This window comes from Mytilus trossulus, chromosome 6 (assembly GCF_036588685.1).
Source record: "Mytilus trossulus isolate FHL-02 chromosome 6, PNRI_Mtr1.1.1.hap1, whole genome shotgun sequence".
Taxonomy (NCBI): domain Eukaryota; kingdom Metazoa; phylum Mollusca; class Bivalvia; order Mytilida; family Mytilidae; genus Mytilus; species Mytilus trossulus.
In genome coordinates this window covers 15,072,936-15,088,032 of record NC_086378.1, presented here as the reverse complement: position 1 = coordinate 15,088,032, position 15,097 = coordinate 15,072,936, and the positions used below count along the sequence as shown (strand labels likewise).

The following is a 15,097-nucleotide window of genomic DNA, read 5'->3' as shown; positions in this document are numbered from 1 at the left end:
TCTGTGAAAAAATTGTGTTTTTACAATGAACGGTTTTTGAGTAATCGCGTTTTCAAATTTTGCGACCAATCAGATCAGCATTTTTAGCCAAAAATGGGTATGGGATACAAAAAATGATTTTACAAGAATCGTGTACATCCCATATCATTTTGGTCTTTTCAAATTTCTTAGATATGTATGTTTTCAATCATTTATAACAAAAAAGTAGAAATAATATGCATTTTGTTCTCAAAAAAGCGTCAAAATATGATAAAACTTTCTTATATTAACACCTACCTATAGTTTTTTTAAGTAAAATTTATTCAGATTGGTCCACATCATCTTTCTAGAAAGTATGAAAAAAAGTTTAATTGGGAATTGTGATTTTTTCCACGATAATAGATCAAAATTGGGCATTTTCAAAGGGCTGTAGCGAAAAAAGAAGTGCACCACCATATCACTTTTTCTTCGCCAATTATTTTGTTATAGTCTTTTAAACCCAAAAATCAGGTTAAGAAAAAAAGTTTAATTCTAGAAATGTTTGGCTCCTCAAAGGTGTACATCCTTAAGATGCAAGATAGCACAGAAAAAGTAGACAATTATATATTATTCTGAATTGCATATATACAGTGAATGGGAAAAAAAATAAAAATACTCTTTTAAAATATTGACATAAAAGTAGTACAGAATTATTTAACTCTTTATTTTTATGCAGAATATATAGTGGTAGGGGTGTAATTTGTTCGCCCGTCTAATTAGTTATCAAAGGTATCATGATTATAATTTTGTACGCCACACGTGCGTTTCGTCTACATAAGATTCATCAGTGACGCTCACATCAAAATATTTTTAAAGCCAAACAAGTACGAAGTTGAAGAGCACTGAGGGTCCAAAATTCCAAAAATTTAGTATATAGGAAAGTGGTGTCATACAGCAATATGTACATTTTTGTCGAGCCTTCGACTTTAGTCGAAAAAGCGAGACTAAGCGATCCTACATTCCGTCGGCGTCGGTGTCGTCAGCGGCGTCAACAAATATTCACTCTGTGGTTAAAGTTTTTGAAATTTTAATAACTTTCTTAAACTATACTGGATTTCTACCAAACTTGGACAGAAGCTTGTTTATGATCATAAGATAGTATCCAGTAGTAAATTTTGTAAAATAAAATTCCATTTTTTCCGTATTTTACTTTTAAATGGACTTAGTTTTTTTTGCGGGGAAACATAACATTCACTCTGTGGTTAAAGTTTTTAAAATTTTAATAACTTTCTTAAACTATCCTGGGTGTGTACCAAACTTGGACAGAAGCTTATTTATGATCATAAAATAGTATCCAGAAGAAACTTTGTAAAAAGATAACTATTTTTTCTGTATTTTTATTTTTAAATGGACTTAGATTTTCTTTAAGTTAACATTACATACAGTTTGCATTTAAATTTTCAAAATATTCATTAGATTTATTAACTATCCTAGATTTTTACCAAACTTAGACAGAAACTTCTTACAATCATAAGATGGTATCAAGAGGAAAAATTTTATTGATTTTTTTTCCTCATTTTTGTTGAGCCAGCGATTTACAGGAAAAGTAGGCGAGACACTGGGTTCCGCGGAACCCTTACAAATTTTTATCTAAATCGACAAACAATTATGAAACTGTGCAATCATTTACCCGAGTACAAGCCACAAGCCAGGTCTATCTTACCGGCTAATTAACTATTAAACAACAATATCCCAACAGCCAGTTTATTTCTACTTACATGTGATTTGCTTGGTTGGCAAAAGCATGTGAAGATAAAAACTTTTGTAATTAGAATGGTTAACCATAAACCTTATATAAGACGTACGTCGGGAATTTTACAAGCAAGGAAAGTGTCTGGTATAAATAACACTGAAAACAAAACATTGATTGATCAGTATAACATATAAGAACAGTTATAAACTTGAAGACACCCACAATGTTTCAACTTTTTAGAGAATCTGAAATCAGATTTCGTAAGGAAGGTTGAATTTCGAAATTTGTACTACAGAAACACGAGTAATAATGTGTGTCAACACCCCCTTTGTATATTTTGTTAACCATTTCTGTAAACTTATTCTTGTTTCGCCATTCAAGAATATGATTAACTATTCAGTTTTCATTGCACACTAGCGACATATTTATCTTTTCTCTATTTGTTTTATATTAGTTGAAGTATATCAAATGAACCTTCAAAGGAAAATAGTTACAAAAGTTCAAATCAATAAGGGCATTGTAAACTTAGGATAATTCAAGTCGAACAACAGGTCCTGTGTGCTCCACTCACATAATATCATATCAATGACAATTCATAGGACACGATGTCCCACTCACATTTTCAATGAAATCGAAACCTGACTTTGGCATATAATAAAAATTGTGCACACCATGATGAACACTTGTTTCAAGTTGATGCAACTACAACTTCATGGTTAACCTCCTTCACCTAACACTTTAACCCGAGAGTAATGTACGAATGTCTCATCCCATTACTATATTCGGTGAAACTGACAATTGTGGTCAAAACCTTTTTAGGCATATAAGTTAAAAAAAAGTTCATATCAAAATGAACATATAAGCTTAGTTTTGAGTTGATATACCTGGTTTATTATGGAATAACGGAAAGCATAAACATAAGGCTTAGCCATTTTTAAATGCAATCTACTAATTGCAGCATAAATATATTGGTTCTATTTTTTTAAAAGCTCACACAATGAAATGTTGGCGTTAAATGAGCAGTATAATGGATACAAAAAAGAAATGGACGTCTCGTTTAGACGTTTCGTCCCCGAGGGTATCACCAACGCAGTAGTCAGCACTTCGGTGTTGACATGAATATCAATTATGTGGTCATTTTATAAATTTCCTGTTTACAAAAATTTGAATTTATCGAAAAACTAAGGATTTTCTTATCCTAGGAATATATTACCTTAGCCGTATTTGGCACTATTATTTGCAATTTAGGGTGCTCAATGCTGTTCAACTTTGTACTTGTTTGGCTTTTTTTATAACTATTTTGATCTGAGCGTAACTGATGATTCTTATGTAGACGGAACGCGCGTCTGGCGTATTAAATTATAATCAAGGTACCTTTGTTTTCCAATTACATTTATAACGTTATAAATGATAGGTTGTTTTGTAACCATAAGTGTATGGACATGACGTGTGCATTGATAACACTGGATACAGGTAATTTATCGTGTAGGATTTGAAGAGTATACGAATGGATCCACTTAGTGCTAGCTATATAGTAGTCCTGCCTTGGATTAAATGTCGTCACTATTTAGTAACACTGTCCTTTGTAGTTTTAGAATGAAGAATATCAGAATTATAAAATGTCAAGGTATATCATAAATGAAGTATACACATATAGTGGTCAAATTTGAAGAAACAAATATTCGTTGAAAGATATAACTGATAAGACAAAACCCAGCTGCAACATTTTAATAATCGTAGAAAATCGCTATTGAAGTCATTTTCTTCAATCAAAATGATTTAATCCTTTCAACATTATTCAATTATTTCAACATACTTCCTTCAACGTGTTATGAAGAAACAAAAGATCCCAATAATTGTGGTCAATTGATTTATATGATATACAATCAGTTGATATTTAAATAGTGATCGAATTAAAGTATTATATTGCAGTCCGGTCCAATAGACTGGATATTTATTGTTATTAGATATAATCCTATGAAAGGATTCAGTAATGACTAAAGACGTTTAAAATGAATTACAGTAAATATATTGACTTTGACCAAGTCACACATATATTAGTACAATGCATTCCGGAATATTTAAATGCTAAATGGTGTATTTAGGTGGAACATTAATTGATGGTTCTGTAACCTTGTGAATATTGCAACATGGATTAAATCACAAAACTTCGTGTAAAGGTAAGACAATTGTTCTTTCGGTCGAATTTATGACTGAAAATCTAATTCTAAATAAACAAATTAACCTATTTGTTTCGATTGAAGTTATTTTTTAAATACAACGTAAAGAAAAAATTTAAAATATTCCAATGATACCAGATATATTTCTCTTATTTGTGATCATTTTGTTATTGAATGCTGAACGGTGACATAAAGTTGCTATCATTAAGTCGCTGGTGAATTGAAATCTCATTGGCAATACTACCAAATATTATATGGTATTCATAATAAAAAATAAATAAATATTTAAATATTATAATTTGTAGATGTTTGTTCCTAGTATTCTAAAGATTTGCCCAACAGATGAAGGAACCGGTATTTACTTAGAATGGACTGTAAGAGTTACCATATGTTAAATTTTGTATATCAAAATGTATAAAGTATATATATATATATATATATATATTGTCAATGTTATTCTTACTTAGAACCCCATACCAAGTCATTGATTATAGGTGATACATTAAAAAGGTGAACATCAACGTTTTGTTATATGGCCAATTTTGCAACGTGAATGCATGAGTGAATAAAAGATATTGAAAAGTATTGCTAAACGCATTTACATTCTTTTATATTAACTAATGTTCGTTTCCCTACAAAATGGTATCCAGTTCTCAACTTCTGTGTTTTTTTATGAATGTCATAAAACATACGTTCTTATCTGTTACTAGTAACCTATATTCGCGAACCAGAATAAAAAAAAAGTCCCCCGTTTCATTTGTTAAAGAACGAGCATATTGGTAGTTTGTCGTTGGAAGTGTTTTCTTTTCGTTCACAGAACGTTTGTTACGTTTATTGTGATCAATGCAAATTCGTCAAATTTTGTATTTCGAAGACAGCAGGTCTTGCATTACTTCTGATAATTAAAGAGTAAGAGGTTAAGAATAAGAGTGATCAGTCCTATGTCATCCGGATAACACGATACATTTCAAATCCAAAAAGTCTTTTCCAGCGAATTTTTAGAAAATACACTTTTAGTTAGATATATTCGAATGCGTCATAATTATGCATTGCTTATACAATTGATAATAAAGATAGTTTCATATATTTTAGATTCCAGAAAAGGATTGTAAGCCGCCAGTCCATGGGTATATTGTTGCATACAAAAGACATGAATTAGATATCAACTATAGCTGTAGAAGTCTTAAAGGCGGTCGCACCTGCAGTCATGTAATATCATTATCACGCGTTAGCAGTAAATATAATATTATGGTTTCTGCGTATGGATACAAAGAACATGGAGATTTCTGCCCGCCTGTTATTCTCTGTATGTCTGGTAGGTAATATTGTTCATCCCAGCTATACATGGCATTAACCAATAATACTCAGTCACTATTTGTTAATTGATATTTCTTAAGTCTGTTGTGGTGGAATGGTGTGGTTTGTTTTATTTCATACGAACATTGTAGTTCTATAATACTGGAATTTATTTTTCAACTGTTAATCAACCATCTTTCTCTCTTTCTTTCTATTAGTATCAATCTAATTTTGAATTCATTGTTTTAATTTACTTGATGACTTCATGAAAAAAATTGTAATTGTTCCGCAGAACCCAGTGTCTCGCCTACTTTTGCTGTAAATCGCGGGCTCAACCAAAATGAGGAAAAAAATCAATAAAAATCCTCTTGATACCATCTTATGATTGTAAGAAGCTTCTGTCTAAGTTTGGTAAAAATCTAGGATAGTTAATAAATCTAATGAATGTTTTGAAAACTTTAACTGCAAACTGCAAACTGATCATAAACAAGCTTCTGTCCAAGTTTGGTAGAAATCCAGTATAGTTTAAGAAAGTTATTAAAATTTCAAAAACTTTAACCACAGAGTGAATATTTGTTGACGCCGCCGACGACACCGACGCTTAGTCTCGCTTTTTCGACTAAAGTCGAAGGCTCGACAAAAAGTACACGCATAACAAAATTTAGATGAAAAATAATAACTTGATCAGTATGTTATACAATATTTAAATGCCTTTTTAATTCAATCGACAATTATATAATAGTATTGGAATATGCATTATGCATCAATGATTGAATGTTTGTAAACAATATAAAGTAATTATACAACAAATATGACCTGTTTGTTTATCCCATCGTTTAAAATACTTTAACCATTTATGTTTTGTTTCATTAGTGATTTTTGTTTATAATGCATTTTATTTTATTTGCCGTATTCTTTACTAGTCTCGTTTCATTAGCTTCCCATTTGTTATGCATGTATGGTATACTTTTCGTCCCCGAGGGCATCACCAGTCAAGTAGTCAGCACTTCGGTGTTGACGTGAATATCATTTATATTGTCATTTTATAAATTTCCTTTTTACAAAAGTATGATTTTTTCAAAATACTAAGGATTTTTTTAATCCAAGGCAAAGATTACCTTAGTCGTATTCGGCACAACTTTTTGGAATTTTAGGTCCTCGATGCTCTTTAACTTTTAATTCTTCAGCTTTATTACTATTTGTATCTGAGCGTCACTAATGAGTCTTATGTATTAAATTTTAAGCCTGGTACCTTTAATAATCATTTCATCCGACATGCAAGAATCGTTTTTTGAAGCCAAGAATCACTACAGACAGATACGTTGTTTATAGAGAACAAATATTGTGGAAATTATAAAGGATTTGTTTCAATTATATTTAATGATGGCTTACTTTTTGTTTAGATTTTAATATAGAGTCACGTGCAAGTCTTTTAAAACATGTTTTAACTGTGCATATCAAGACCACAACTCAAAAAGCCATGACTATACTTCTATTAAATGACGGGCTGATAACAAGAAGGCAAAATGCTTAATACTGCAGAGAATTATCTCTTATCAAACTTATCATTAGTTTATATATACTAATCTGTAGAATGGTGTGTGAGTGTTGATGTATATAATTTATTAATAACCTCTTGTATAATATATCCCATTACAGTACTAAAGGTTTCAACTTTTATCTGCATTTAGTTTATTTTCAGATTATTTAGATGTAAATAGGAGTCAAGGATGTGGTGATATTAGAGGTTCGTAATTTACTAATTGCTAAACGGAAATAAGATAATAAACATACTTTTTGCTAAACATAGTGTTTATAATTTGAAAATTTATATTTCTTGCAGTATTGGCGCACTTAATCCATGTATAGCTCATCATCTTTTGAGTATAGTTATCAAAGGTACCAGGACTGTAATTTAGTACGTAAGACGCGCATTTCGTCTACATAAGACTCATCAGTGACGTTCAAATCAAAATATTTATAAAGCCAAACAACAAGTACAAAGTTGAAGAGCATTGTGGATCCATAATTCAAAAAATTTGTGCCAAATACAGTTAAGGACGGCTAAGGAGTGAGTTATATACTAAAATGACCCGTCTTGGTAAGGTTTCTAGAACAAACAAAGTTTGAAGACTACCCTCTTTCGAAAGATAATTTCGAAATTTTTTAGTTCTATAACTTACAGTAGTTGTTTGGCATTGATTTCGGGTCATAATTAAAATTCGTTAAAAATGAAAAGGGACGAAGGTGTCAAATGAATAAGGTTCGCAGTGATCAAACACATATATACATAATGCATTTGTATTGGACATTGGGCAATGGGACAATGTTTCATACTTGATTCATCTTATGTTTGTGTCAGGAAAAGACTTAATACTAAAAACACCGTTTTATCAGATCAGAAATTATTGCATTGGTATACTTTATTTCTCTTTTTGAAGAAGGGACAAGATAGAAAGGTTAAATGTTTCGATTTCAGGACAAATCCGCAAATTAATAATACAAAATTATTGATACAAGTTCAAACATAGTCTAAGTTGTTTCGCTTCCTCTGACACATACGTACAACGCCTTCAGTAGCGTTATTCGAACTATATTATCAATATGATGTTTTCCAGAACTGCTACCAAAACCTAAGATTACCAAGACAAAGTCATTGCATGAAGGCAAAGGGCTACATTTGAAATGGAGAGTAGGTACAACTTATATTCGGTAATATGAGACACACTATAAAATAGTCAATTTGTGAAAATGGGTTGTAGTGTTTTTACTTTCGATTTACAAATGCAGTTGTACTTGCTTATAAAAACATACTCATCAAAGAGATCAGTGTGATACTGTTTTACGTCAGACGTTCGTTTTATCATCAAAATAAATTATTTTTTTTACGGTGGAGTTTTGGATTTTCGAAAATGTTGGCCCCTAGCATAACAAAAGAGATGTTCATTTTCAAAATGCACTTCTGGTGCAGTACGAATGTAACCGTTTATGTTGTCATCAGTAACGCCAAAACAAGATAAATTACTAAATACTAGTTCAAAGGAGTAATTCGAAATTAACAAATGCTTAATAATAGGACCTTCAAAAACAAAGACAACGAACTAACTAGTTAGAAACATCTTGGTCATTATTCCTGAGATAATTTCACGGTCCACTGAACATATAAAATTATAGTGTGAGTTAAGGCATCCGTGTATTATGGACACACTCTTGTTTAGAAACAAACGAAGGTGTTTTCTGTGTTGGGTTCATAGTTTCTGTTGAGGTTAATCAAGATTCAGTACTGAAACCAACATATTAATAAAAGATTCGAACCTTATTTTTGTTTTATTATATTGCTTAGGTTCCTTTAGATGTGTCTAATGTTATAATAGAAGGATACATTGTTGCTTATAAAAGATGCGGATTGGATACTCAGTACAAGGAAAAAATGGTTCCGGGTATGGATACTAAGTGTCATGCAATTACTGGAACTAAACCATGTACATTGTATGAGGTAAAAGTTGCAGCTTGTGCTAATGAGGGCACTGGTTTATTTTCTGTACCTGTTATTGTACGAACAGGAGGTAAGAACTTTCCGGATAGATTTTAATGAGAAAGATCTTATATATTATATATAATTCAGTCTATAGCTTTATTATCTGAAATATCGATACGTGTGCATATGTTTTAAAAAAAATTAACACTTCACTGTAAAATGTCCGTATATATTTTGATAGAGTTAAACCTTAGCTGTTTTTTACATAAATTCTAAAAGACAAAAGTGGAGGGGAAAACTCGTAGAGGTAATCTCAAATACAATAAAAAAGTATATAAAAGGTCAAATTATCCCGAGGGAAAGGGTAAACTGATTGCGTAGATGATGTAGGTGTAATGCTTTCGAGAAGTCTTTCTCCATCAACAATTTAACCGACGTAGTTATAGCATAAGTTTTAAGAAATTTAACAACAAGACTACTTTCTCCTTTAGTTTAACATCTTAAATATTTATATATTGATGGCATTGCAATTATTGGAATACTGATCTATACTTAACTTTGATGTAACTAGTTGAATTTCATTTTTGTATTTCATTTATCTCTCTGCAGTTGAAAGTCAACAGCCTCAGAAAATGTCAGAAAGAGGAGGTGAGTTAATTATACCCATACTAAGACAATGAAAAGATAGTACCAGTGTTAAAATATTATAACAAAACTCCGTTTATTATTTTGTGTTTTTTCCAGCGACATAACTGTCAGTAATCATGCTCATCTTAATTGGGAAACAACAATACATATTCGATCCCTGGTTTTACTACAGTACAGATTATTTTCAAACAGTGTTTCAAAAAAGATTTAAGGATTATCTCCTGAAGCAGATTCCCTATGCTGTGTTGTTTCTTCAAGTGAGAAGAAATCCGTTTCTATGGCAAAATTAGCAAAGTACGTTTAAATACAAGGAATATATATGACAGTTTAGACCCCAACAAGATTGTATTGGATAATTGAATACATTATAAGAGTAAATTTCAAATGATGCCCAAAAGATTGACAATCTTTTTAAAGCAGACAAAAAAGATTTGATATTGAAAATATGCATTATACATAAGATTAAATGCTGTATTGAAGAGCTAGTAAATGCATGGTTTTACAGGGAAAAAATATATATGTCGTACCAAACAATTTAGATAAATTAAAACGAACATAAAATTCACTTTTATCTTTACAGAGCCGACATTTACCCCAGCAATAACTGGAATATGTAATGTAATGGGTCATCCGGGAGTTTTTGTCAGATGGAAGGTTCGTTATTACAGTATTTGAATAACCATTTACTTGTCATGTATATTATTTCCACAAATTCAAGTTATCTCATTTTGATTTATAAGTACTATAGTTGAACCTAATGGTGAAACTTGTAAAAAAAAAACACCTCAGATAGAAAAAAAGCCATATGGAAACAAACACATGAAACCGGATCTGATTTTTGGTTGATAAAGATGTAAATAAAGGCAACAGTAGTATACCGCTGTTCAAAATTCATAAATCCATGGACAAGAAACAAAATCGGGGTAACAAACTAAAACCGAGGGAAACGCATTAAATATAAGAGGAGAACAACGACACAACACCGAAACGCAACACACACAGAAACGGACCAAGCATCAGACAAAATCCCACGAGGATAACACATATAACATCTAAACCAAATACATGAATTTGGGATAAACAAGTACCGCGTCACGTCTTATCTTAATATCTCAAAAATAAGAGAAAACAAACGACACAACATTAAAATGCAACACACACAGAAACGAACAATTATATAACGATGGTCATCTTCCTGACTTGGTACAGGACATTTTTAAAGGGGAATAAAAATGGTGGGTTGAACCTGGTTTTGTGGCATGCCAAACCTCGCACTTTAATGGCAAAGTTAAATATAACATTGAAAAGACAACATAATATTACAGGACTACAATGCACATAAATAGGAGAACATATTAGACAAAGAAACACATGATTAATAGATAACAAAAAGAATCAGGTTTAAAATTCGATACGTAATTGTGCTTCCAGATATCAAATATATAGTACATATCTCTTAGTGCTACACATTGTATAAGGGTAACTGGTACATATTGTACAACATAAAGCAAAGAAAATAACCATTTGCAATTCTTGCAAGAGCTAATGACAACAAAAATGAGTTTGAAATGGTTGAAATGCTCGTCATGAAACTCAAAGAAAATAGCATTATGCTTGATGCATTACGAGTAAAGAGAGGCGAACGATACGAAAGGTACATTCAAACTCATGAGTCGAAAAATAAACTGCCAACGCCATGGCTAAAAGAGAGACACATGGAAAACAAATGACATATTCATGACTGGGTACATGCATTGTCCAATAGCTAATATAACATCATCAGAATTAACTACAATTAAAATATGTCTTTGCTCAGATACCTGATAATGCTGACATGAAGAATACCGATGGATATATTGTCGCTTTCCGTAAAACTGTTCCAAGCACATCAGAATACCACAGATGTGTTATCCATGACAAGTCTACGACATCCCACTACAAAGAGGGGCTCCAGTTTGGGATGACCTATCAAGTGAAAGTTGCTGCTTACAACTCTCTCGGATGTGGACAATTTACACTGCCCAAGTTGTTTGTGTTTCATGGTTTGTATTTTTCACATACACATGTTTTTCAATGATAAATGAAATGTTTAAGAACATCACATAACAGGGAATGTTTAGAAAACAGGGTTGAAAACATTGAGATAACCAATTCCTGAATTTACGAATTATTATGTTATTGTTACAAAGTAGTGACTATTGGTCGAATAGTATACACAGATAGAGAACAGTAATAATTTGAGTTCTGTCCAATTGCCAACATAGCTCTTAAAAGTGATCTTTATAAACGTATATATTATTCCTAGTGGGGTTTAGATACAATCGATATGTATGTGGTACTAGAATTACTGTTCATACATAAAACATACATTTATTAGATCAAATATTTTGTTAACATAATAAATTTTCGTAAACGAAGTTACCCGTATACTTCACTAAGAATTACATTTGAGCGCAAAGAGAACTTTATTTGTGAATCAGTTTATTATCGACCCGTTAACGGAATTTTTTGCGTTGCTTTTAACTCATTGAGACCATCTATTTTTATTGCGGGTTCCCCATATTTAAATCGGAATTAAAGAAAAAATGGAATGTTGTTAGCAGAATCAAAACAGAAATGATGAACACTGCAAAATTTTCAGCAAAAAATAAATAGGATGGAGGATCTGTGTATTTACATTATTTGTAAAACTCTCCTTATTCATGTGAAGCGTATGCTTTACATCGAGGCTTGCTATGCTTGTCATTGACTCCACAGTACTTCAACCAATCAGACAATGTTTATTTGGGGCATTCGACCTTTTTTAACTCAGATTTTGGAATATTTTAATCGAAATTATAGAAAATTATGTTTAATTGACTATACAAGAGTTTCATGTTTTTTATTTAATTTTCAACAGGAAAGGATGCATTGAAAAGGCGGAAACTGAAGAGGAACCTCAAATTCAAGAATAAAATATCATGAGAATTTTCAGAATAAATATTTTTTAACATGTTATGTTACTGTCCTTCCTATGTTATTGATTAATATATATGTGTCTCTATTGCATGTCTGTTTATACACATTTTGAAAAATTATGATATTTTTTATTTAACCGGAGTAATAACAACTACAGAAGAGCGGCAGAAGATACCAGAGGAACAACCAAACTCATAGATCGAAAATAAACTTACAACGCCATGACCAAAAAATAAAGACAAACAGACAAATAATAGTACACAAGACACAACATAAAAAACAAAAAACTTAGCAACACGAACCTCACCAAAAGATTGGGGTGATCTCAGGTGCTCCAGATGGGTAAGTAGATCCGGTTTACATACAACATATACACTACACATAGTATACATAGATAGCAGAAGGTAGTTTGAAGCATATAACAACATGTAAGATCTACGTTTTTGTGTTCCTAATATAGATATACCCAAATAACAAAATTATTTGAACTTTTTTATTGTCAATATTTATACAAAGAACGATTTCTCAAATAACATGGTTGGATAAAAATACAAATGCAATATTTAGTTACCAGATTGAACATGTATTTTTTAATGTTTAATTTGATTGTTTAATAATTATTTAGAACAGACATGTCAAACAATACGTCCAGAGTCTTTCATATATATAGACCTACCTTTGTTGTAATGTATTCTTTTCACGTAGTGGTGTGCATTTCAGTGATATTTTTTAACATTGCCATTTAAATGGAAGGTATGGCTAGCCAAAAAAACAGTTTCAACCTACCATTATTTTCATCAAATGTCCTGTACAAAGTCAACAATATGACAGTTGTTATCCAGAAGTCCGTGTCTATGTATAATGGCATTTGTTTTTGTTTCACGTTTTTTAACCTGGTTTGGCCCATTTCCATCAGTATTTGAAATGTCTTTCCATGCGATAGGTTTAGCGCTCAGAAAAATACTAGGCTTTTATATAACAAATTTCGCAGAGAAGTGTTATTTACGCTCGATGTTCAGGCCACCAGTAATAACAGACTTTGTTTTTCTAGAGATCATTTCTGATTTTATTACCATTGGTATCCCAAGTGCATTGTTAAAGCCTAGCTGTTTAATTTAAAGTTGAGAATATTCGTGGTGTCTAACAATGAAACATGTTGCATGTTTGTACTATAATATACATTTTAAGAAAGAAAACAAAAACTTTAAAATTTATGAAAATTGAAATATACATGGAGGTTAGGAAAGCCTTGATATTTTGTAGAACTATTCATTATTTATGGTAAGTGATCACTATCATGACTGTGAGATTGTTCATTGTCCTATGGTTTAAACAAAGCAAAGTTATGCGTCTTGACAAGATGATATTGTCACACCATCGTCAGCAGATTTCACCCAAAGGATTACAGGGGGAATGGTCTCTTAGATCTTAGTCCGAAAAGAAGTAAAATCATTGTCAAAGTGGTGTGTCTGTTGTCTGTTCGAGGCAGTTATTTCAATGGATGATAAGCAACCAACAATAAATCATCAAAATATGAACCTATCCAGAAATTTTCAGAAGTACAAAATAGTTATTCTTAATCTTTAGTGGAATATTCATAGCCGTATTTGGCACAATTTTTGGTCCTCAATGCTCAACTTTGTACTTGTTTGGCTTTATAACAATTTTGATCTGAGCAACACTGATAAGTTTTATGTAGAAGTAACGTGCATCTGGCGTATTACATTATAATCCTGGTACCTTTGAAAACTATTTACAGAATGGGCTCGATGCCACTGCTGGTGAACGTTTCGTCACCGAAGGTATCACCATTCCAGTAGTCCGCACTTCATTGTTGACATGAATATCAATTTTAAGGTCATTTTTATAAATTTCCTGTTACAAATCTTTGAATCTTTCGTACAACTAAGGATTTTCTTATCCCAGGAATAGATTACCTTAGACATATTTGACACAACTTTTAGGAATCGTTGGTCTTCAATGCTCTTCAACTTTGTACTTGTTTGGCTTTATATGTGTCACTGATGAGTCTTATGTAGATGTTCCGGACCATATGAGTATTTGGACCATACGAGTATGGTCATGACCATATGGGTATACTCATATGGTCGGACCATATGAGTATTATACTCGTTTGGTTATTAACGGGCCGGACCATATGAGTATTTGGACCATATAGGTATTTTTTCAAATTACATTATAAACGTATCATTACAAAAACTATCTAAAAAAGCAATGATGGTGACATGACAATGTATTAATTTTATAATTCAAAGACTTCGTAAAATATAAATATTGATGCCGGCCCTAGTTAGTTTTAATTGCTAACTACATTCTTGCATGTAGGCTTTTTTGCATTTACTAGACTAAGTCCTTAATGTGCACGATCCTTTTAATTTACATCTTTTGTTTGCGAATGAAAAGTTAGCCTTTTATGCAGCTGCGTACAGTGATACCGAGGTCTTGGGCCATTCCGATATTTCTGCGATGTTTTAAGAAGATCTAGATCTCAAATATCGTAACACGACTGCAATACACCATATTCATTAGACAACTTAAATAAAATGTGTTACTTTCAATTGACTTCTTGTGTAACAGTTCATTAAGAAATTTTTGGAAATATTTTTTTAAGTCGACATATTGCCATTCACTCGTTATAACAAATTGGTAATTACCATTGGTAATGAACATCGGCAATGACCATTGGTATAAAATGTGTTTATTATAGTTTTGACAAGTAAATAAAATTAACTATTTGAAACTTCTATTTTTTTAGCTAATCTTTTTGTTATGATTGTATAAACTAATATAAAATTACCTATATAA

At 31.6% G+C, this 15,097-nt stretch overlaps 1 protein-coding gene across 1 annotated transcript; it reads left to right on the top strand.

The window, feature by feature from the left end:
- The first annotated feature begins 3,640 nt into the window (after nucleotides 1-3,640).
- LOC134723216 (receptor-type tyrosine-protein phosphatase F-like) lies at nucleotides 3,641-12,337 on the top strand. The gene is made up of 10 exons (XM_063586843.1): nucleotides 3,641-3,891; nucleotides 4,197-4,265; nucleotides 4,984-5,206; nucleotides 6,890-6,934; nucleotides 7,806-7,879; nucleotides 8,531-8,753; nucleotides 9,275-9,313; nucleotides 9,894-9,967; nucleotides 11,130-11,355; nucleotides 12,213-12,337. The coding sequence occupies exons 2-10, from the start codon at nucleotides 4,197-4,199 to the stop codon at nucleotides 12,275-12,277; spliced, it is 1,038 nt and encodes a 345-aa protein (XP_063442913.1). The 5' UTR covers nucleotides 3,641-3,891; the 3' UTR covers nucleotides 12,278-12,337.
- Nucleotides 12,338-15,097: the final 2,760 nt, after the last annotated feature.